The 22,948-nt window shown below is 37.5% G+C and overlaps 1 protein-coding gene across 2 annotated transcripts in view; it reads right to left on the bottom strand.

The window, feature by feature from the left end:
• Nucleotides 1-22,948, bottom strand: part of GLG1 (golgi glycoprotein 1) — a 142,486-nt gene that overhangs the window by 33,292 nt on the left and 86,246 nt on the right. For both annotated transcript variants that reach the window (XM_081217472.1, XM_081217471.1), the window contains exons 3-10: nucleotides 19,919-20,005; nucleotides 15,376-15,591; nucleotides 10,246-10,449; nucleotides 9,276-9,347; nucleotides 8,147-8,330; nucleotides 5,623-5,837; nucleotides 1,713-1,834; nucleotides 105-206 (exon numbers count right to left, since the gene is read on the bottom strand). In XM_081217472.1, coding sequence (XP_081073598.1) covers nucleotides 105-206; nucleotides 1,713-1,834; nucleotides 5,623-5,837; nucleotides 8,147-8,330; nucleotides 9,276-9,347; nucleotides 10,246-10,449; nucleotides 15,376-15,591; nucleotides 19,919-20,005 — 1,202 coding nt within the window. The remainder of the gene's footprint in view (nucleotides 1-104; nucleotides 207-1,712; nucleotides 1,835-5,622; nucleotides 5,838-8,146; nucleotides 8,331-9,275; nucleotides 9,348-10,245; nucleotides 10,450-15,375; nucleotides 15,592-19,918; nucleotides 20,006-22,948) is intronic.

Here is a 22,948-nt window from a genome sequence, read left to right as displayed (position 1 = left end):
GCTTCCAATGCAGGGGGCACAGGTTCGATCCCTGGTCAAGGAACTAGGATCTCACATGGCGCGTGGCCAAAAAAAACCCCAACCAAACCAAACCAAATACTCACTTCCAATCACGGGAGATGAAATACTGCAGCTCTAAGAGACGGTGTTCACAGTCTTCCACCATTTTTTCTGTGTATAAATGTTCCATCAGGCACGAGAGGATCCTGGGCATAAAATAGGGGTGAAATTGTAACTAGAGAAGGTTCTGACAATGGATTCAGAACTCTCACACCAGTATTGCTTGGTCTGTAGAAAAAGCCGTTTAGCTATTTTCCTGGGGCAATCAGGGACTTACTTTCCTGAGAGTCACTCAAATTAACTCAACCTAACAGTGCCTATGCCTTCTATCAACTTTAGAGCCACTTAGCACTTAGGACGCAGCTTACACAAGAGCTGTGTGCAGCTGCTTTATATTTAACTGTTTATTATGAGAAACTTCCAACCACGCAAAAGTAGAGAATCATATAATATCCATCTTCCCTTCCCACAGCTTTATCAACCTATGGCCAAGTTTGTTTTAACCCTATACCCACCTTGCTAATATTTTGAAATAAATCCCAGATACCCTATCATATCATTGTAAATATTATACTTCAGCATGTTTCTCTATACTATGAAAACACAGTACCATTATCTACCAAAGAAGTAAATCTAAAAATCCTTAATATCATGAAATATCCTTTACGCTTTCAAATTTTTCCAATTATCTCATGCCTTTTCACATCTGTTCAAATCAGGACCCAGAAAAGGTCCATAACCTGCATTTAATTGACAGTATCTCAAATCTATTTAATCTGTAGCAGTTCCCTCCTTCCTCCCTCTCCCCTGCCCCCTTAATAGTTGACACAGTTATTTTCATATTGGTAAACAGTCTTCATCAGTCTTAAGAGTGTTTGTCTACCTCCACCAACCACACAAAGAGCTTCAAGGAAGAAGACCTTTTTTTAAACCTCCTACCACAGCATGAACATCTGGAGTATATGCACAGCAGAACGATGAGAAACATGGACTGCATTTGTTTCACACAGTCGGGTACTGCCGGCTGCAGGCTATAAAGACTTTTGCAGAATGGAAAACCTGTTCTTACTTGCAACCTGGTTTTAAGAGCTGTTTGCACATCATATGGAATAAAACCAGTACATGAGACTCAAATGCTTTATTATAGCATTTTACAGCTTTCCTAGATCTTGGATATAACTTCAGAGTTCATTTTGTCCATGATTATCCCCTCCAACCACTACATTTTGTGTTTTATTTCAATGGTAATTAATTACTCTCTAATAATTATCAAGTTCCCAGTGTATATGAGACAATATACACATAGGATGAAAAGTACAGAGCCAAAGCATGTTTCATTTTATCCTGCGAGTTTTTCTCTCTGATTTTTATTTGACCATTAAGTAGGATTATTCAGTGACCTAACGTCTGGGACTTTACATGCTCAGTCACTGTCAACCAACATCCTCACAATGCTGGGTCTAGCTTCTCTACATCATGGATGAGGCAGAACCCAAGTCTCAATCCCAATACTAGTTTGAACAAAAGCTGGTATGTGTTCCTGCTTAACAGGATTTCAGTTAAGTTGCTAAACCGTCGGAACGTCATTTGGGGATATATTCCCCATGCTGCACTGCCACATACAATACAATACCACATATAAGATAACCTACATTGGGTCTCCGGATCTTATGTGTTTGCAGGCTGTCTGTATTACAGATTCACAAGCTTCATTCAAAGCTCTATCAATGCGGTAATCTGCACCAGGGTCAGTCTCCTGAATCAGTGTTTGAAGCTGGATTAAGAAAAATTAAGAAGGAAGAAAGAAAGTCACTTATACATCTAGGATGAGCAACGTCATGTCTTCAATCAGTTCTCAGTCTGGTATATCACAATGTACTCTTAACAAGGTACTACAGTTGGCACTGGCCGAGCTCAACAGCTCTTGTCAAATACTTTCCAACTAGTTCCTCTACTTTGCAAGTTTTTCTGTTTAACTCATTGTAGGTATAGCTTGCCTACCTGTCTGAACCATCCCTGGATGTGCGCAAAACAAGAGGACCTTACAATATAAAAGCTGCCTCTTTCCTCACATCTGTTAATCAAATTACTAAATCTGACACTCAGTGCCAAGCCAGAGTTGAGTGGAGAAGAGTAAACAGGAGACATTCCCAGTTTGAGATCTAATTTGGTCTTAAAAATCTAGAATTTGAATTCTGCTGCAAAGACAATGGCATAAAACAAGTATACTCTGCTTTATTAAAAAGAGATGTGAGATTTCAGTTGCAAGAAATACCAATTACAAAAAACAAGAATATTACTTATAATTTCCTATTTTTCCTCAACTATTTTTTATATAACCAAGAGATAAACCAGAGCTGGTTCATTACAAGTAATACAGAAAAATACTTGTCATTATGCAGTTGAAAATGAGGATATATTCTTTAACATTTACTTTTGCTTGGTCCACACTCTGTCACAGAATAAAGTGAAAGCATGAGAAGATGTGCCTCAGATTCTTTTTTTCCTGTCTGAGGAGAAAGCAGTCGGGGCACAGATGAAAAAGCTCTAAGTTAAGGATGAGAAAACCTGAGTTCTATTAATAGTTCTGTCTCTGCCAGATACTAGCTTTGAGAACAAAGGCAAGTTGATTAACCTCTAAGCTCCAGTTTCTTTAACTGCAAAGAATTATAAGGAAGAATAATAATATAGAAGGTTGTGTAAGCCGCAAAGCATTTTACAGATGTACAAGATCATTATTACTACAGATGGGTAGCAGATGGTGTTTGGGGTGGGAATCTTAAATAACACAAAGCAAATTTGAAAACTACGGTCCTTCTGGTTGGGGTTCCTTTTGTTCCAAGTTAAAGAACTGGAGCCCTTTTTGTGTCATTGATTTAGCCTCTGTAGGAGCCTTCTCTGATCCTCATACATTTGACCTACAATCCTATAGAGGCTCATATGAAAGCACTGACCCCATCACATACTTGATCAGAGAACAAAGATCAAAAGAAAAACCCAATTTTGTCTCTCCTAAAAGAAGTCAACAATCAAGATGAGAGAAGTATGAAAGATATCTAATACTCTGGGATGGAACTTATTTATACCAATTCTTGGTGCAATTTGGAGAAGCTTCAAAATGCAGTGGTTAGTTAGTAGGAAGATTACTACTTCTGTCAAATGACTACCAATTTTGATTTGCTGACAAAGACCAAAATATTTACTTCTTTTTCTGAGGGACATTATAAGCATCATGGGAGTCTGGAAGTTCCTCTAAGAACTTATCAGTTAAATATCCATGATTGACAGGCAAACTTTGAGAATTCTCCGTGCATGTACCAGACTGCAGGTTCTAAAAGAAGACAGTGAATGCCCTACAGACTCTACGAGGTCAAAGGCTCAAGGGATCACTGCTACTCTGGAATCCAGTGACAGCGGTGTGGGAAACAAACACGAAGTACGTGAACTATTACATGATGATACATCTATTCCTGCCCCGACTGCTTAGGAAAACGTTGAGAAAATGCTTCCAAAAAATTAGTCTAGAGAATAGACGGCAGTCTCCTTAGCCTAGGAGAGACTGGGCCCAGATTTGTTCAGCCATAACTGAAAAGAATTTAAGTTCATGATCACAGTGTATTTGGAAGAGTATATACTCATTAAGATAATAATTATTCTTATGCTTCACTATTTATTCACTTTACTATTTGTTGAGAGATCACTAAATCAAAGCACCACCAAGCAGAGAACAAGGGAAAATTAATGGTCAACCACAGACCAACATGGGAGTCTACAGTATCAAGGAAAGAAACTTTGAAAAGCAAATTATTACAAACCATTCCTCCACTTGACTGCGGATGGATAACGAAGTAGAGGACTAAGGAAAACTTTCTCCCTTGGGATCACCGATCTTCAATTTTTGTGAGCAAAGGCTGAAGACCACAGGTCCATAAAAAACAAAATGAAGTGTTTCTTGCCCACTTAGCTAAACTTAATGTGGACAAAACCACGTATTTTACCTTTTGAGGCTAACCTCTAGGTTTGGAAGCACTTTTCTTTTGGGCACAAAGCATGAGGTGGGTGCTATTTATTTCTCTCTCAACAAGCTAAATTTCAAAAAGTCCTGGAGGTAAACTAGATGCTTCCAAATAAAATCAAACTAATTTCTTTTTTCTGTACACCTTAGGACAAAGTGTAGCCTCAGTAAAAATATAAGTTTATTCCTGACCACCACCCTCCCCTTTGCATGCTGCATTAAGGACGAAATGTCTTGATTTGTTCTTGGTCTGGGGCCCAGGCACACACATCGTCACAGAAGTTTCCCAGGACAACCACCAGCAAAGACTGCTCCTGAAGAACTACATCCAGAAGGCTTCCTTCTAGCTAGGCTTGGTATTCTGGATAAGAGGCGACATTTGTCTATTTTTCCCACTATGGGATGTGTAAGTTACTGTCCACTCTGGGTCAGGGTGAGTAATAGAAGCTAAGATGAAATTTTACTCCACGTCAAAATTCTATGGAAATTTTGCGTTTCAGACTGTAAAATTCTGATTTTACGTGATTAGCAGGAAAATCAAATTCAATTAATATTCAGTTTTTAGTAAAAAATGCCAACAACAAAAATAAGAGACTAATGAATTGCGGTTTTCTGAAGTTTCACTTAGGAGAGAATCTCAACCTTCTAATTTAGAGTATAAGGCTAAACTCTATCTTCTGTGCTTCCTAAAGGCATGTATAGGAAACCACAGAGTTCATTGTACAGGATGCCACTATTACATTTCGTATTGTAAATTGCTCAAAGACTCTTACTTGGTAAAAAGCAGTAAACATGGATAATGGTAATGAAACAGATGCACTGTATCTATTATAATATTTTGTTAAATTATATTAGGTACCTGATCTATAGTTACTCAACTGTTTATGAACCTTGGATCAAGAACAACTTTATCTTCTCAAGCACAGCACGCTAATTTTTCCCAACTATCTTTACAGAACTGACTGCAGAGTTTGGCGGTAGAGACAGACAGGCCCTCCCATGCACAGCTGCCCTTGCTGAACAAGAAAAGATGGTGGGATTTTGACAACGACATGCTTTCTTAATCCTTCAGGCCAGGACTTCATGCCATGCTGCATGTCAGTAATACGAAGAGAATCTTAGAAAGTTTCAATTCACTTCAGCTCTCTTTCAGCCTCAACTCAATCAAACGTGGTGGGAGAGGCACATTCTCTCTTCCTGGAAGACCTTTTCTGATTTACCAGAACCTGGTTTGCCTTAGTAAATACAATCTAGCCAGATATCTCTTCTTTAAACACTCCAGTAAACAATGCATTTTATCTATTTCTTTAAGTTTACTGTATAGCTCTTTTTATTTATTATGAGCTCAAACTTCTGCTCTGCAGCAAATTCCACGTTTTTACTCTGATATGCCTGAAGTAATGGTATTTTGTGTCTAGTTCTTAATACCTAAGATTCACTGTGATGTCACAAATGATCCAGATAAATAAGCTGGGACAGTGTCAGGAAGAGGCTCCTCGGCTGATAAAATGTAACATTAAAAATGGCAGTGGAAAATCTGTCCTTACCGCTTGCTGGCAGTTCATTCCAAGGTTCCCTTTCTCGCCCCGAACTACTTTCATCAGACAATGCAGGGTTCGCCCTTTTCGATGCAATCCAGAACAGTGGTGTTCAATCTCTCCCCGACAGCTCAGGATGATCTCAGGGCTCAAAGAAAAGTCTTCCATCAACATGCGGCGGTAATCTAACATCTCGCCCTGGCACTCACTGCTCACTTGCCGCCCTGTTAGGATGTAAGTCACAACATTATGGATGGTGAGCTACAGGATCAGATATTACCACATATTAAAAGTACAAGTTTTTCCCTAGAATATACCAGTCACACTATTATCTAGACTGAAAAGCAGAGAATTTAGCAAAAGCTTTATCAGCATAAAATGAGTTTAATACTCCAAAGACTAGGGTTTACCTTGTCAGTGTTCTGCCTTATACAGAATTTTATACTACTGAACTAGTAATGCGTATGTTTTGCCAACAGAAGTCTTATCAATAAGATAACTACTGGGGTAAAAATTAAAGCCAGGAAAATCCCTACTGGCTTATACCCTTTAAGCTTATGGAAAAATCTTCACTTCAAATACTCACTACAGCTCCCCAACTCTTCTTTGAGCTGTCAATGCCATCTGGGAAAACTTATGAAATTTAACAAAAAAACCCAGCTTTGCTGAGGTATAACTGACATATAATAAGCTACACTTTTAAAACATACAATTGGATAAGTCCGACATATGTATGCATCAATGAAACCATCACCACAATCAAGATATCGAACATATAACCATCAACTCCAAAAGCTTCCACATGTTCCTTTAGAATCCCTCCTTTCCTTTCCTCTCTACCCACTTACCCCATGCCCAGGCAACCACTGATCTGCTTTCTGTGACTACAGATTATTTTACTAGTTTGCATTTTTCAGAAGTTCATATAAATAAAGTTCATATAAATGGAATGATATGCTATGGACTCTTTTTTTTGTGTGTCTGACTTCTTTCAGATTTTTTGAGATTCAGCCACAAATCAACAGTGCATTCCTTTTTACGGCTAAGTAATATTATTTCACTATGTGGCTATACTACAATTCGTTTATCCCTTAAACTGCTGATGGACATTCGGGTTATTTCCAGTTTGGGGCTATTACAAATAAGCTGTTATGAGCATTCATACACAAGAGTTTATATGGATATATGCTTTCATATATCTTGGGTAACCTAGGATTTACACTGCTGGGTCATAAGTTAGATGTATGTGGAACTTTTTAAGAAACTGGCCAACTATTTTCCGAAGTAGAAATTTAAAATTCCCATCAATAGTGTAGATCCAGTTCTTTCACATCCTACTAACACTCACATGGTCAGACTTTTTAGTATTAAAAATCTGTATAACTTCTATGAATTATCTGTTCACATCCTTTGGCCATTTGTTTGCTGAGTCTTTTTGTGTTTCCTGTTAATTTGCAGTTTAAGGAGATGAACTATTTTTTAAATACCAAAATTAGATGTTATGCATACTGCTTTATAATATGCTTTTAGTAGTCAACAATCTCCACCTTTACATTTCAAGAAAATTTCATCAAACACCCAGACCATAATGAAAATTCTCCAATTTCCTCCAAAATGTCCTTTGTTTGCATGAATACCAAACATGCATGGTCTCTGGTTGCTATTCCATTGCTTTTAAGCTTAGGAGTCTTTCACTACCCAGATATGAGAAAAAAATTCAACAAAAAGTTCTGAGTTTTATTTAACAACTGATCTTTTTCCACTTAACTTTTTAATCACTAGGCAATTGTCCTAGCATCATTCATTTGACAGCGAAGAGTTTCATTTTTACATTCTATAGTCCATGTTAAATGTTCTTTCTGAATGACCCTGACCTCTTATACATCCTTCTTAGTTCCTTTATCAGGGATTGACTTTTGGACTGAACAGACCCTGAGTCTGACCTCATAAGGTAATCCTTCCTTCTTTCACTGCTTAATTTCTTTATATCAACACTGTTAGAATAATAACAGTACTCATCACTTACCGTATGTTACGTGCTATGCCAAAAAACCTCATTCGATCCTCGCAAGAACTCCTCAACACAGGTAATATATTTTTGTTTTATAGATAAGAAAAATGAGGTTTGGAGAGATTAAGAAACATAAATAATGGTCCCCAGGCAGTTAGTTTGGTGATAGAGCCATCAATTGAAGTCACGTCTCTCTGACCCAAAGCTCATATGCTAAATCATTACGCTTCCCTGACTCTCCTAAAATTGCTGTGTGACATGCATTTTAAAAATTTTAAATTGGATTTGAGAAATATAACTTACTTAAGAAAAGCTGGAATGTAAAGAAGAACAAAATTTAGGGCCGTTGAGTTAAGAGGAAGGGGCTTCAATAAGACTTAGGGATACCAAGCCTTCAGCCTAGAGGTTTTGCTTACAAAGAAAGGCTCCTGAGTCACAAGGTACAAGTGTACTCAAAAGAGCCCACATAGGAGGAAACGATCCAAAAAGGAGTGAAAAAGATAAAAAGAAATTAACTCTTACCTCTATGCACAGCTGACTCCAGACACATCAGAAGGTAGGAGAGCCTGGCTTCCCGGGACCGAGGAAGGTTTTCCACGTTGCACCGGTATTTCTTCAAGTCACTCTTACAGGATTTGGCCAATGAATAACTGACTTTATAATCCTGGGCAATCAGCTTTTGGCGGGTTGTTAGTGCTTCTCGACACTGAGAAAAGAGGGTACCAAGGGAGCTGTGAGACCACTCAGGAGGCTGAGCCGTTCACATGTACCTCTAAGACAAGCAGAGGCTCATGGCCAAGTACAGTAAACAACTGCAGTAGTTACCAAAATGTCTATGTTCAAGTTTGGTTAAAATTGAGCACAAGTGTGCTGAACTAGTGTAGCAAGAAGTAGGGGTATATGAGCAGGAAAGCCTGGAATTCTATGGTGAATTGCTGATTGTTGCAACAATAGCAACTGTCCAAAACACATAAATATTTGGTAGATTCTAATACATTAACTTGACAAAGTATTCTTTTCCTCTTCAACAATATCCCTAAAGTAAATTTCACCAGAATGAAAGTGGCAACTGACATAACACTCTGGAAGCTCCATTCTATACTTTTTAAATATAATTATTCAATACTAAATGATATAAGGAAGTGAAATGAGAAACATTTCTTCAGCTGCACGGGAAAGTAAGTGACAGGAGAGCAAAGCCAAAAATAACGACTTTCAAAAGTCATGGAAGATTCTTGCATTCATCCAGGGACAAAGAACTAACAGTAATGAGAAAGCTTAATGAGACAGGTGCTGAAAAATTAAATTGCTAATTATCTATGAAGCATATTGGTTTGGTTAGTCTAAACTTCTTGAGTACATAGGGATGGCTTCAGTGTAATTCTGATATAAAATTCTCTGATTTTACTCCCCCAATTGATTCCCCATTGGTGTCCCAAAGTCCAGATATCACGAGAAGCTTGATTTTTTTGGTTTAAGTGAAATATGCTTTGGTTTCCTACTAAAAGCCAAGTATCTTAACTCTGAAAAGGACAAGCTGTATCAGTATTTTATATTTTGGTATGAGTTTACAAGAATACTGTTTGAGAGGATTTGAGAAAGCTTTTAAGAAAATGAATAAAATGCTGGTTTGTTTCAAAGTAATACTTACTTTTTCACTCATGGATTCTTCAAATTTATGGTTAAAGAGGCACTTATATACTCTGCCTTCACCAGCTTGTGTCTGTAAGATAGAATAACATCATCCTCATCACTAGCTAAGCAGTTACGCTGGGCAATATCCACAATCTTATAAAGAACTTTCTGTTAAATTATTATAATGATGACTACCTTTGAACACATGGCTCAGCCATTTATAAAATTTAGTAGCCTTTGAAAGAAAGTCATGATTGCAGTAAAGATGAAAAAAAATTTCCCATGGTATTTGAATACACTGTCATGTGTTCCCAGACATACTGCTAATTAGGAAACCAAGAGAAGTGTCAATGAGTCTCTCTTCTTACAACTTTATGCTAGAGTCAATAAAACTCTAGCATTGGCTCTGATCAGTGGTTCTGACAGTTAAAGCTATTAATTCAAAACAGCAGGCAAAGTGGGAGTGTACACAAGTCACACTCAGTCCTCTGCGGTAAAGATGGAGATTATTTCTGCCTAAAGGGTTGGAAAGTTCTTCTATAGGGTACGCAGGTAGTAACCAAGGATTTGGTTTTAAAAGTTAGCCACCTGCTGCTTCCTTCGTCTTAGCCAAAAGTAGTTAAATATAAATACGTAATATGGCCAATTTTTAGCCATGGAATATATGTGAATGGGATTCCCTGGTAAAATAGGATTCCTATATATAAAACAGACTTCCAAGAACTGAAATTGAGAAGTGAGATAGAGTAGAAAAAACAACGTATGGAGACTGTTCGAAGCCAAGTGTTAACTAGATGTTACCTCAAGGCTGAGCAGCCGTATCCAGTACCCAGACAACTTTCTGTTATCCTGGGACCAACTCCACCTTCCATTTCAGTGACTTTTCTACATGTGACAGCTTGTGTTGGTTTAATTTTGGAATCGAGTATAAAAAAATATTTAGGAAGAAAACGAAGCAAAGAAGAACAGTTTCTGAGCTGACTCACATTTTCACAAAAACGTTCCCGATCATCTCGGCAGGCAAAATATAAATGCCGGTCTAAGTGAAAGTCATCTGAGGACAGCTCAGCCACCCGGAGAATGGCTTTCTTGCAGAGTTCAGAGACTTGAATCTTAGGATCTCTTTCTTCTGCTTCCTTCACCAGGCCTTTCTCCAAGCATGATACCACCTCACCCTGTGAATGTGCATCCTAAAACAGCAAGGATACTAACATTTAAAAACTCTCACCACCATGAGCATCAAATAAACATCATTTGGTTAAAAACAAAAAACCAAAAAACCCAACTCAACACACAATTGTTTATCAATGTTCTATTGAGAAATAGGGTGAGAACCAACCACACTGTGAAAGTTACAGAAAATGCCCTCGATAATCTTTGGTAAGAATGTAACAGTTGCAAGCTATAAATGAAAATAAAGATCCTGGGAAATTTAAATCAGTTTAGTTTGCACTAGAAACAAGAACCTGACTTTTCAGAGTTTAAAATGTCGGAAAATTTTAAAGAAATTACATCAGCCCAATGTAGTGATCATAGTTCATGTCAATATTGATAGAACACTGCAGAAATATCTGTTCATTTACCTCTAAGGGCTAGGTATTTCTCAAATAATAGCGCTTTAGTCAAGAGTAAAAAATAACAACAAACCTCAAAATTCATTGAGAAAATATGTTATAGAGACCCTCTTTCTCTTTTTTCTATTTTATACTGTCCGCAAAGATCCCAATCTTTAGTGTAATGTTCACTTTGATGTTCTGGATTTACCGTAATATGATTTAACAAGATTACCACCATTTATACAAACTGCTTTTGAGAGCTTTCCTAAAACCATCCAATTATCTTTAATTGTACATTACCTCTAGCCCATAACAACCACAAGCACTCAATCGTTCAAAATACGAAAAATTTCCCCTAAACATTTTCTATTCAAGAGTCCTAATTTTCTATACTCAGAAGATATGCTTCAAAAACTTGACAGGTATATCCATCAATATACCAAACCAAAGCAGCAGAAAATTCAGTGTTATCATTTTACTGACACACACACACACACACACACACACACACACACACACACACACACACGTGTATATAAAATCTCGTTATAGTAAAATACCATGTTAATGAAATCATCTGTATATAAGACTCCTAAAACTAGGTAGGGAAACATCTATTTTACTAAAATTTCAATTCAACAAAAAATGTATATAGTTTTTTTCCATTTTGTTGTAATAGGATTTGTTCCACAGCACATTTATTTCCAAGTATTTTCATGTTCTCTCCTAATACACCTGTGAAAAGGGGCTACGAGCTGTGATACCTATTGTGCAGTTGAGTAAGCAGAGGCCTAGAGGAGTTTATCAACTCGTCCAAGCTGAAGAACATAAGGCACCTAGCCAACAGTCTACCATTTATTTTTTTAGATCTTGGAGTGCTATGAAACTCCTACAATTTGTATGTGGGTTTTGTATATTTTTCCTGAGGAGAGTTCATAGCTTTCATTAAATTTCAAAAGGTTTTCTGATCCAAAAAAGATCAGGAAGCACACTATACTAGCAGATTCTCGTGCCTTCCTATTTTCTATCTGTACCTCAAACTTTCTCACTAGCTTTATGATTCCCTCCAATGCTTAGAAACCTGAGATGAGCAAAAAGTTTTTTAGAGAGTAATTCTGAAGGGAGAAAAAACTCTGAAGGACAAGTGACAAAAAGATAAGGACAGAGAGATAAGTGGACACAACCCCAGAAATTCAGAGTAAGGCTTATTTTTTCTTCCTAATTTATGAGTGACACTAAAATGTGTCTGACTTTGGCCCACTTAGAAGAGCCCTACCCATTTCCACTTCCCAAAGGAAAAACAAACCTGTGATAACAAAGATTTGGAAACATATCAGTCACTTACTATTTATAGTTTATAAGAGATTATTATAAACATGATTTTGTGTTAATGAAATAATGTCCTATACCAAATTTTAGTAGCTCATAATAACTTACTGAGCGGTTGCTAGCAATTAGGTCGTAATCATATAAAAGAGGTTGAAAATAATAGCATGATAGTCAACTTACGATTTAAACTTACCCTTTAGTTCTGACATCATAGGGTAAAGAAATGATTTCCCTGTAATGAGTCTAAGTGTTTCCCTGTATACTTAGGGTTTCCAACTGTTTAAATGCACCAGCACCATGGTTTGAGATCCTCTAAGGAATCTGAGATGTAATTTTAATTACAGCAATTGTAGCACCACATATTAGTATTGCGCCGTAACATCACCTCCATTAGATGTTTTTGTTCATAATTTTAGATCATTTTTTCTAATAAAGATATTTCAGGAATTCTTCTCAGTTTCCCAGAGTCTCTGAGCTTTTCAGTTCAGCCCATTTGAGTTATACAACTGAAATGTATGCAAATATTTGACAAAGAAGACTGTAGGGTTATTACTGAATATGAATGAAAGCAAGGGACTGTACAGCAGCACATTACCTACAAGAAAATGAAATTAGGTTTGAAACAGTTATTAACATGCAGGCTTGACATACGAATAACAAATTATACGGTAAATGGACGTACAACGAATGTTTAAAATTCTACTGTGGTGAGACAAATGTCTGTCTTAAAACTATTACTAGTGTCCCGATCAGTTTTTAGCAGTCCAATAGGTAATATTTTTTCTTCGCCATACACCTTGCCTTATAAAAAAATTTTTTGAAAGACCAGAGAAGGATAACACTAATCACAAAGAGGTGGGCAAGAACTCAGTTTTCATCTCTGCTATTAACCATTCTCCATTTCAACATCTGGAATGTCTTCTGTGATCTACCTCTATAGGTAAAGAGAGAAAAAGAACGTCTGAACTATTCAAAGTAGTTGGTTAAAAGCAGAAAAGGATAAAATGATAAAACTAGTGTGTGAAAAGTATAAAAGTAGTAATAATATGGGGCACTTGTCTGCAATTAAGTTCCTGTACTGGATGCCACATTCTGCTTTCTCTTCAAATGATGTAAATTATTTACATTTACTTTTGGAGATCTGCCTTTTCATTTTAAAAATATTTATTTAGAAAATTCTAAAGGTTTTATTAAATATATAGTCTTTGTTCTAAAATTCTGAAAAAATCATTATAGTTTTGAAATTATGACATTTATATGTTCATACAGAGGCAGGGTATAAACAGATTAACCATGACCCCTCTCCTCTGACCTTTGGAGGTGAGTTCAAAGCTAGTCACAGAGGAGTTTGCAAGCTTCAGGGCAACAAATTTAAAACTGATGAGTGTGTTCTCTTCTGTGGTCAGAAGTTGATTTTATAAATTTTCAGGATAATTTTCAAAACTAAATAACTTGGCTTCAGAGAAGTAAACTATAGTTCGAAAAAGGCAAAGAAGGGCTGAGGACAGACTGCTATCATTTTTAAACTTGGCTGTAGCAATAGGGTGGATTACATAGAAAGGAACATGCTTTTTCAGAAGTGCAGGCATGAGTCATTCTAGGGTGCTAGGGTGGGGGTCTGGAGTAAAAAGAAATTCATCTAACTGGCAGGTATAGCCAAAGATGAAAATGACAAAAATGTGCATTTGGATGGTCCATGGAAACATTTTTTGTTATTTTAACTAAGCTGAAAAATCAATCCTCACTGTCACAGCTTTGGGCTCTGGCACTATTATATTCTGCCATGGTTCAAGTCAGTGCAGACTTAGTAACTTGTACACGCAGCTGAAAGCAGGTTTTACACTGACAATTCAGATTGCTAGTGGGAAGCTAACCAGCGATTATCTTGGTGGGCAATAGGGAAGAACTACTACAAACAGAGGTGCATTGTAATGGTTTGCTCTACAGCATGGATCACTAACCACAAAAATGAAAATGTGTCATCATTGATTCCTGAAAAGTGTGTCTGTTACACTTATATGAAGATTTTTAAGAGCTAGATTTGGAACTGGATATAACCCTCAACACCCTAAATAAAGTCAGAGGCGCTTCCTGAATTATCAGGGTGACTTAAATGCTTTTGTGCCATTTCTACAGTGTGCTGGGAAATTGAAGAATCACCCTTCTTTATTAAAACTGGCCTTTCATTAGCTGCCTGAAAGCTGTATGCCAGTTCACAGCGCTCTCAAGACCGACTCAGAGGTTCCCTGTGAAAGGGCAAGCCCTGTGCTGATATGAAGCAAAGGGTATTTGGTGACAGCCAGACAATAACCAGCACTCAAACCTTCATTTGAACTGGTGTGTGCAGTTCCAGAATTCTAACACCACACCCCCCAGTCAGGGATGGAAGCCTGCAAGTCACAGTGCTCTGAACAGAGGGCAAAGGCACAAATGGATTTTGTTTTCTCTCGTACTTCCTAAACAGCAGATTAATGAGCAGCAGCAATTAACAGCTGATGCCATATATAGGTCTCAGACTACCTCTCCCACTGGCATCTGCTACTTTTCAGGAGTTCTTTCATTTTTGCGAAGCAAACAAATTCAGCATTAACCTGGCTGAACCTCCATTGTGACCCTCTGGACAACAGACTAATAAGGACAAAAATAAGATCAGATATAATTAAGGAAGAAGAACCTAGGTAGTTATTTTCTTTCCTGTCTTTACTAAAACTAGTTCTCCTGAGATGAACATAACATATATCACATTTACAGAGTAGCTTTCTTCTGAGAAGCTAAAAGTACCTTCCATATTTTAAAATTTTTTAATTTTTAAATACGTTATCTTCTTTTATACTGGTGTGCTTATTAAGTAATTTTTTTATGGCAACAGTGAGGTATATGCAAAGAAAGGCTAGAGAACTTGAGTCTCTCCTAATCCAACTACTTTTCCCACAGGACTACTGAATACTTTTCTAGAGGAACGTTATAGGCAACCAGCAGCTGGTTTTGCATTTTGAAGCTAACACTAATCTTGGCAGATATTAATTCCTCCACTCCCCCATACAGTATCTAAACATCTTGTTACAAACAGATGAAGTGTACCCACAGGCCAACTAGCCTTAGATATTGGGGCTGTCTGGACCTCAACTTTAAGTCTACCTCTAGCCCTGAATTTTTTCCATGCCAGTCATACAAAGCTTTTCATTCATCGAGTCTGTAAGACCCCTTTGGTGAAGGCAGGGTAGTAGATACCTTTTCTCCAAGCCGAATGCTCCCACATTTCAGAATGTTGATGTCATTTTTACAGTCATCCATGAAGCCACAGATTAGACGGTAATCACTGAAAATGATGGCTGTCATCTTGGTGATGTATTGGTGACACTGGTACTCAGTGATGTTGCCTCGGTGATCCACCAAGCAGGAAACCAAGTAACCTTTTCCAACTGGTTCATCAGCACACTCTTTGATCTGCTCAAAGGAAAGTGGCTGTTTTACACAAGTATTCTATTCTCTTACCAAACAACTTTTACAAAAGAGAGAAGGATATCTTCTTGTTTCTTCTTCTGGGGAAGAAAAAGGAAAACACTTAGAAATGCTTGTGTTTTAAAGAAAATAGTGTGCCATGCCTACTCAGATCATTGCACCTTCTAGGAAATACCTGATTAATATGCTTTGCAAGAAAATACATACATATACAAATGCTCAGGTAGAATTCATGTTTAAATGGAGTAAAAAGAGCTTTTTAAAATTTTTCAGCTTTGTTGAGAACGGTTATTAAAATGTATTTATTGAAAAGAGCTTTTGACAGCTCTTTTAATAATGGTTCTACTGAGAAGTCCCTTTATCCATTCAAAGAACACAATGGACAGTGAGAAGATTAGTCTAAGGAATAGGTCTGAAAAACAGGTGCAGAACTAAAGTCTAGTTGCATATCCCAAGCCAAGCTACACAGCAAACTATTAATGTTAGGTAAACCTAATGACCAAGGGGAGGGAGGGAGGAAGGCATACTATTACCTCTTGACATGACATTAATGTGTTCTGAATTAACTATGGATTTGGACATATGTTTTGAACCTAGTAGAATCCCAACTTCAACACTGTGGTCTAGAACAGAAATATGTTTAAATATGATGTTTAGGGACTTCCCTGGTGGCGCAGTGGTTAAGAATCTGCCTGCCAATGCAGGGAACACGTGTTCCAGCCCTGGTCTGGGAAGATCCCACATGCTGCGGAGCACCCAAGCCCGTGCGCCACAACTACCGAGCCTGTGCTCCAGAGCCCACAAACAACAACTACTGAAGCCCGCGCGCCTAGAGCTTGTGCTCCACAACAAGAGAAGCCACTGCAGTGAGAAGCCCGCGCACCGCAACAAAGAGTAGCTCCCACTCACCGCAACTAGAGAAAGCCCACACGTAGCAACAAAGACCCAATGCAGCCAAAAATAAATAATAAATAAATAAATTTATTTAAAAAAATGTTCAGTGCAGTCTGGCAAGAAGTTTGGGAAGGGGAAGGCCATTGCAAGTCTAATTTGGGTGGTTTAGACATATGATCTAGTGGATCAAGCACAGCGTGACTCCACATGGGTAGTGTTCCTACAAAGTACACAAAATCACAAGCGCTAATGAAGGAAAATAGCCCCAAAATGTTGAAATTCAGCCATAAAAAAGTGAACTCTACTTACAGGGTTTTAAGCTTGAATTATAAAGCAGAGAAGGTTGTTTAGAAAAAGCCTGTTGCATTTGGAGCAATTAAAAAAAAAAGGCAGTTTTGACGAGAGGAAGGAGCCAAATGTAAATGTCTGTTTCCAATATAAATGAGAAGGGAAAAAAAATGAGAAGGGAATATTTTACTATTTTTTTTGAAACCAATAGAGACCATTCTCTACCATTACACCACCTATGGTAAACATGTACACTTGATAAGACAAATACAATCTCCTTTTCCAAAAGGTGCTAGGTGAAGGACATACCACATACTAATTGTCCTGTGGGCCGGTGGGTCTCTTCATGTCTAACCCCAGGATTAAATCCAGAGCAAGTCAAAGACTCAGTTCAAGAGAGGAAATTGTATTCACTTTTAAAGAAGCAAACCTGGAAATTTAAATAGCCTCACACTGGCTTCAAGAGGCAGCAGAGATCTTCAACAGTCAACAAGCTGAATGCAATGTTTTCAGCTTAACCTTGAGCTCTTTTTTTTGGGTGATGCCTAAAGAGAGGGCCGTGAATGTATTTCCAAGAAAAGCGTTTTTTGTTGGTTTGTTTGTGATTTTTTTAAAGCAAAACAGAGGTAAGTTTCAAAAGTGAAAGGAGAAATAGCTGCTTGAAAATCTCAGCATTTATAATTCAACCACTGGAAAAACCCTGCATAAAAACCACAGGACTAGTGGCAGACACCTGGGTTTTAAAACAATGAAGTAGAAGTATTCATATAGGCTCTAATACTGGGCAATCAATGGTTTAAAACTCTGAAGAAAGACCAAGAGACATTTTGAACTGGAGCCTCAATAAGAAATTAAATGTATATTTAACTTCAATCACCTGAGATTTTACTGAAACACCTATTTGTTCACCACCAATTACAACCAGATGTAGTGTCTGAATTAAAAGTGTATGCTTTTCTTCAACCACTCTGTTGGAGAGAAGTCTAATACAATAAAAGAAATTTCTAAGATTAACAGCAAAAAACAGCATTAAATTGTCAACATATGAATGATAACACTGCAGGCATGAGATCTGGAGTCTTGAGGAACTCCTGAAAGGCTGGATTATGCAACCAAGAAGTGAGTGGGTGTAAGCTCCCCCTGGGGTGAGCCTTGATCAGTGGGAAATGGGAGATGAAAGGGGCTGGAAAGATAAATTCTGCCTCCATTCCATCTTCCATGGACTGCTCTGGGGTACAGTTTCTCCCTACAGCCCTTCTAGAGAAGTCCCATGTGCCATGTGAACATGCCTGCCAAGTGACCTGCTGGGTCTCCTCCTGGGTCATGAGTGGGGGGATGGGAGGTAGCAAACTGCATCATAATTGCTCTGCATTGTTCTTTGATTTATTTTCTTCTTTCCCTTCCTGTCCTGGGCTTCTATCTCCCAAACAGTATCAGCACCTTAAATGAGTTAGAAGGCTCTGCTTTCTAGGGTATCTGGGCTCTGAATCATTAAACATTTTACCAGCTCATTAAAAAAAAAAAAAAAATTGTCAACATATTTATGAATGGGAGTAAACTCTGAAATGGCTGGGGAGCAGATTCTTAAGGTGCCATTAAAAAATGCTATAGTCACTCTACTTTTGACATGAGGCAGGAGAAAAGCAGGCAATATTTGACTCAATCATGGAGAGTAAAAGTTTGGTTGGCAGTCTTCAGTATTCTTATGATGTTGTTTTCCTCCTTGGAAGGATTCCAAAATTAAGAAAGAAGGTAAGACGGAGATGTAGAATAAAATGTTTTGTTGGCAACTATGTTCTTCCTGATATTTAATTTTCTTGACTCCAGTATAATCTCCCTCTAGGGAGGGAGAAGTGTCCCTGTTACATTAATCTTTTATAAAACCACAACACCCCAAAAGGTTACAAGAGGGCCATAACATAACATATACATTACAAGGAAGCCAGTTTCATTTTATAAATATAGATGGCTAAAACCAGCAAAGAGGGAGATTATTCTGACGAATCTGCCTAGTTTATGAGCTAAATTTCCACATGGCACTCAAACTGGTATGTACACGAGTCACATAGGGAGTTTGAGGTGCATAATACTGAACCTAGAAGCTGAAGATCAAGGTTTTAAAATAAGCGATTCTATTCTGAAGCCCCAACGCATATGAAGAAAGGTCACTGCTTTAAAAGAATAAAACATATCTGATTCAGTAGTAGAAAGTCTGAGGAAGAAGACAGGTTCCACAAGATACCATAATGACGAAAGTGAGGAACACAAGCTGAGGACTTATCTGGTTGGAGGAGAGTCTTCCTTAAGACCTCAGGAGAAAATGGTCCTGAATTAAGTCATCAATAGGGTCGTTTGGGGACAAATCTATATGATGCAAGATCTGTGATTATTAACTTTGAGGTTAAAAAAATAGCAACTATTTTCTTTGTGATTCTTTCAGTATGAAGAAATCCCCAGCTTCATGGAATTTCTATCACTAATTCTAAAAAATAAAATAAATTAAAATAAAAATTTCAATACCACAATTTTCACTAATATTATTTGATATTTACACTGAGCCAAGAGAAATGAGTGAAAAATATCACCAATTAGCAACCATATAATGCTATACATTTTTAGTAATTATTTTTATTTTTGTTCTTATACTCAATATCCATTTATAACAATATATACAATCTTTTTACAAACCTTTTTAATGCTAACTCCTATTATTTGAAGCATACGCCCTGTGGTTCAACTGGTCCAAGTGCATAGCCAAAACACGAAGGAATGTTTATCAGCCTCCTGGGGAAACCATTCTGATACGCCTCAGCCATAAGCAGATTGTACCATGTGTGAGAGCACTGACTGATGACAGAAGTGATTGTCTTCTCCATTTGGGGACAAAAAGAGCCTGATTTCCAACTTGTCTGAATCAACAGCATCCTACTGTAAGTGTAGGTGAACGTTAAGAAAAAGAAGTCTAATTACACCCCTTTAGCCTATCTCTGAGCCAAGACATATGTTAATTCCAAGAAAAGTAAAGTAACTGAATCAGTCATTCCTCCCTTAATGACTGGTCTGGTCAACAGATGTAATTTTCGCTTCTAAGTCATTAAATATGCACAAAATTCTTTCTTTCACAACCTACCTCTGATATGGTAGACTTGCAAACCTCTCTGGCCACAGATTCAAATTTGGGATCTGTAGTTAGGTTCAGCTTATAATTCCATAACAACTAGGTATAAGAGAAAAAAACAAAACAAAACAAAAAACAAAAAAACTCCAGTTAGAATAGTATGAAATTTAACATCAATGGTTACTATAAATGATAAAATTCCATTATACAGAGTCAGATAAAACATATTCACACTTCAGTTAACAAACAAAAAGATAAAATGTCACTGTATTTACAGATAAAAGGAAAAAAATGTGCAGACAAAATAAAACACTACCGTTCGGACATACACTTTTCTCTATTTTTACTTAAGGACAAATTTTTTTTTAAGTCAGGAAAAAAATGAAAATTCCTGATAAGGGTTTCAGAGAAAATATAAATAGGTTGTATATGCAAAATTCTTAAATCAAAAAGTCTAACCCAGAAGCTCAAGAATTGGTAGGTTTAGTTGCAGATTTCACAATCAACAGTGCTTTTCACACATCATTTTTATGAAGGAGTGTTGTCCAGAGTCTAGTTTCCTGACACATCTTTCTTTATTCCTCTAAAACCCTCAACTTGACATACACACACGATAAGGTCTATTTTACACAACTGTTTTAACATGTCTTAAGCTATGAAATCTCTAAAGCCATTACTATTCATGGGCGAGGGCTGAATATTACTTTATTTTTGCAGCTTCAGTTAAAAGATTTCAATACATGATTCAATTCCTGAAAAGTAGCAAAAATGAGCTCTTAAACTCTGCTCGGATGGAGAGACAAAGCAGGGGCTTTGTATGACGTAGAACATGAAGAGGTTTGGGGGGTGGAGGGCAGTTCACAAGCCTTTCTTTCAGACGGCTGCACTCCAAGACTAAAGAATACAATCACTCATTCACTGATTCATTCAAACATCTGCGTAGCACTTCTTATGATGATGTACCACACACAGTCTAATCTCAAGGGCTTCATAGGTTATTACAGGAAACAGAAGCAAATGTTTGAGCACACACTGTGTTAGGAACTGGGAGTTAAAACAGGAGGAGAAAGACAAACACTGTCCAGTGGTGGCTATGATAATAGCAGGTAATGTGTATTTCGTTAATGGCATCACAAGGTGCCACAGCAGTACAGGGGAGGACTACCCCACACTGCAGTAGGGGGTTTGGTCAGGGAAGGTTTACCAGAGGAAGTGCTATCTACGATGAAATCTGAAAAATTAGTAGCAGTTAGCCATATTAAAAAGGGTAAGAAGACTGTTTTAAGTAAATAAAGCAGCATGTGTGGAAGCTCATTGGAATGGGAAGCAGGGCATGTTACACGAACTGAAAATCCAATGGAGGACTGACTCTGGAGACACAGGCCAGGACCAGATCATAAAGCCCTTGTAAGTCATGTGCGAACTTTAACCCAAGAGTAATGGGGAGTCACTAAAAGGGAAATAAGGGAGTGACAGGACCAGATTTGCTTTTTAGAAGGAGAACAGAAGCTAATATAAAGTGCATCAGGAACAACAAAAAAACAGGCAGTAAATTCCACAAAAGAGTGCTGAGGAAGATTTTGTGAAGAAATAAAATATAAAGGATGAGTAGGATTTCTTCTCCTCCCTCCTCAAAAACAAAAAACAAAGAAAAGGAGTAAAAAACTCTAATCACTCAACTATCATCAATAAGTGAGTTTTTAGAAAAAGGGGTAAGAATCTGGCTACCATCTATAATGAAAGTTTTAAGAGAATGGGACTTTTCCCTTGCTTACTACTATATGCCCAGTGCCTAGAAGAGTGCATGCAACACACAGGCATTGATAAATATTTGTTGAATAGATCAACAAAAGAACAAATCTATACCATGGTAAGTTCAACCAATAGGACATATAAGGCCAAACTGAGAATAGATGTAGGAGAAGCTTAGTTCTAACTGAAGGCATCTTAGGCCTCCTGGCTCCTCAGAAGTAGATCCCATGATTCAAAAGATGTGGTTAGAACTGGACAAATATATTTTACTATTTATCTATCTACTACCATCTATCTAAGTCAGTACTACATGGTAATTAAATGTTATATTTTAAAATTAAAGCAACACATTCTGATTCTATATGTACATCAAACCAAAGACAGATTAAAAATGTCCTCCTTATTGAGTGACTTGCAGCTGACCCAATGCCATTTTTTCCATGTTAAAAAAAAAAAAAAAGAAAAAGAAAGAAAGAGAAAGAAAGAAAGAAAGAAAGAAAGGGAAAATGCAAGAAAGAAAAAAGTTGTCTGGTACTTGGAGTGAACAGCAACAAATGTCAAAAAAAAAAAAATACAAACCACAGAGTATTTCCTTACTTTATCTAATGCAAACTCAGATGTCCTATGATTGGGCTAGAAACAGATTTTCTGACAAAAACCATTCAGATAATCATTTAGATCTTTTGAATGTCTTTAACTTTTCATTTGGAGCCTTATTTGTTCTCATAATAGGTGTAAATTTCCTTACGAACAGGACTCCTCCCAGATAACTATGATACTATTGTCTAATGCTAAATATTCTACCTCTCGTCTTTTTTTCACTTTTTCAGTTATAATTCACATACCATAAAATTCACGATTTTAAAGTGTACAATTCAGTGTTTTTTTAGTATATGGTTGACACTTGAACAACGCCCACATTAGGGGCACCAACCCTCTGTGAAGTTGAAAATCTGAGTATAATTTTTTTTTTTTTTTTTTTTTTTGCTGTACGCGGGCCTCTCACTGTTGTGGTCTCTCCCGTTGCGGAGCACAGGCTCCGGACGCGCAGGCTCAGCGGCCATGGCTCACGGGCCCAGCCGCTCCATGGCATGTGGGATCTTCCCGGACCGGGGCACGAACCTGTGTCCCCTGCATCGGCAGGCAGACTCTCAACCACTGCGCCACCAGGGAAGCCCTAACTGTCGGTCTTTTGAATTTTAGCAATTCTAATGGTGAATGTAGACACTAGTATCTCACTCAGGTTTTAATTTCCATTTCCCTGATTATTAATGAGGATGAGCACCTTTC

This window comes from Mesoplodon bidens (genome assembly GCF_964165515.1).
Source record: "Mesoplodon bidens genome assembly, chromosome: 18".
NCBI lineage: Eukaryota > Metazoa > Chordata > Mammalia > Artiodactyla > Ziphiidae > Mesoplodon > Mesoplodon bidens.
Note: the sequence above shows the minus strand (reverse complement) of the source record. Positions and strands in the feature narration are given on the sequence as shown.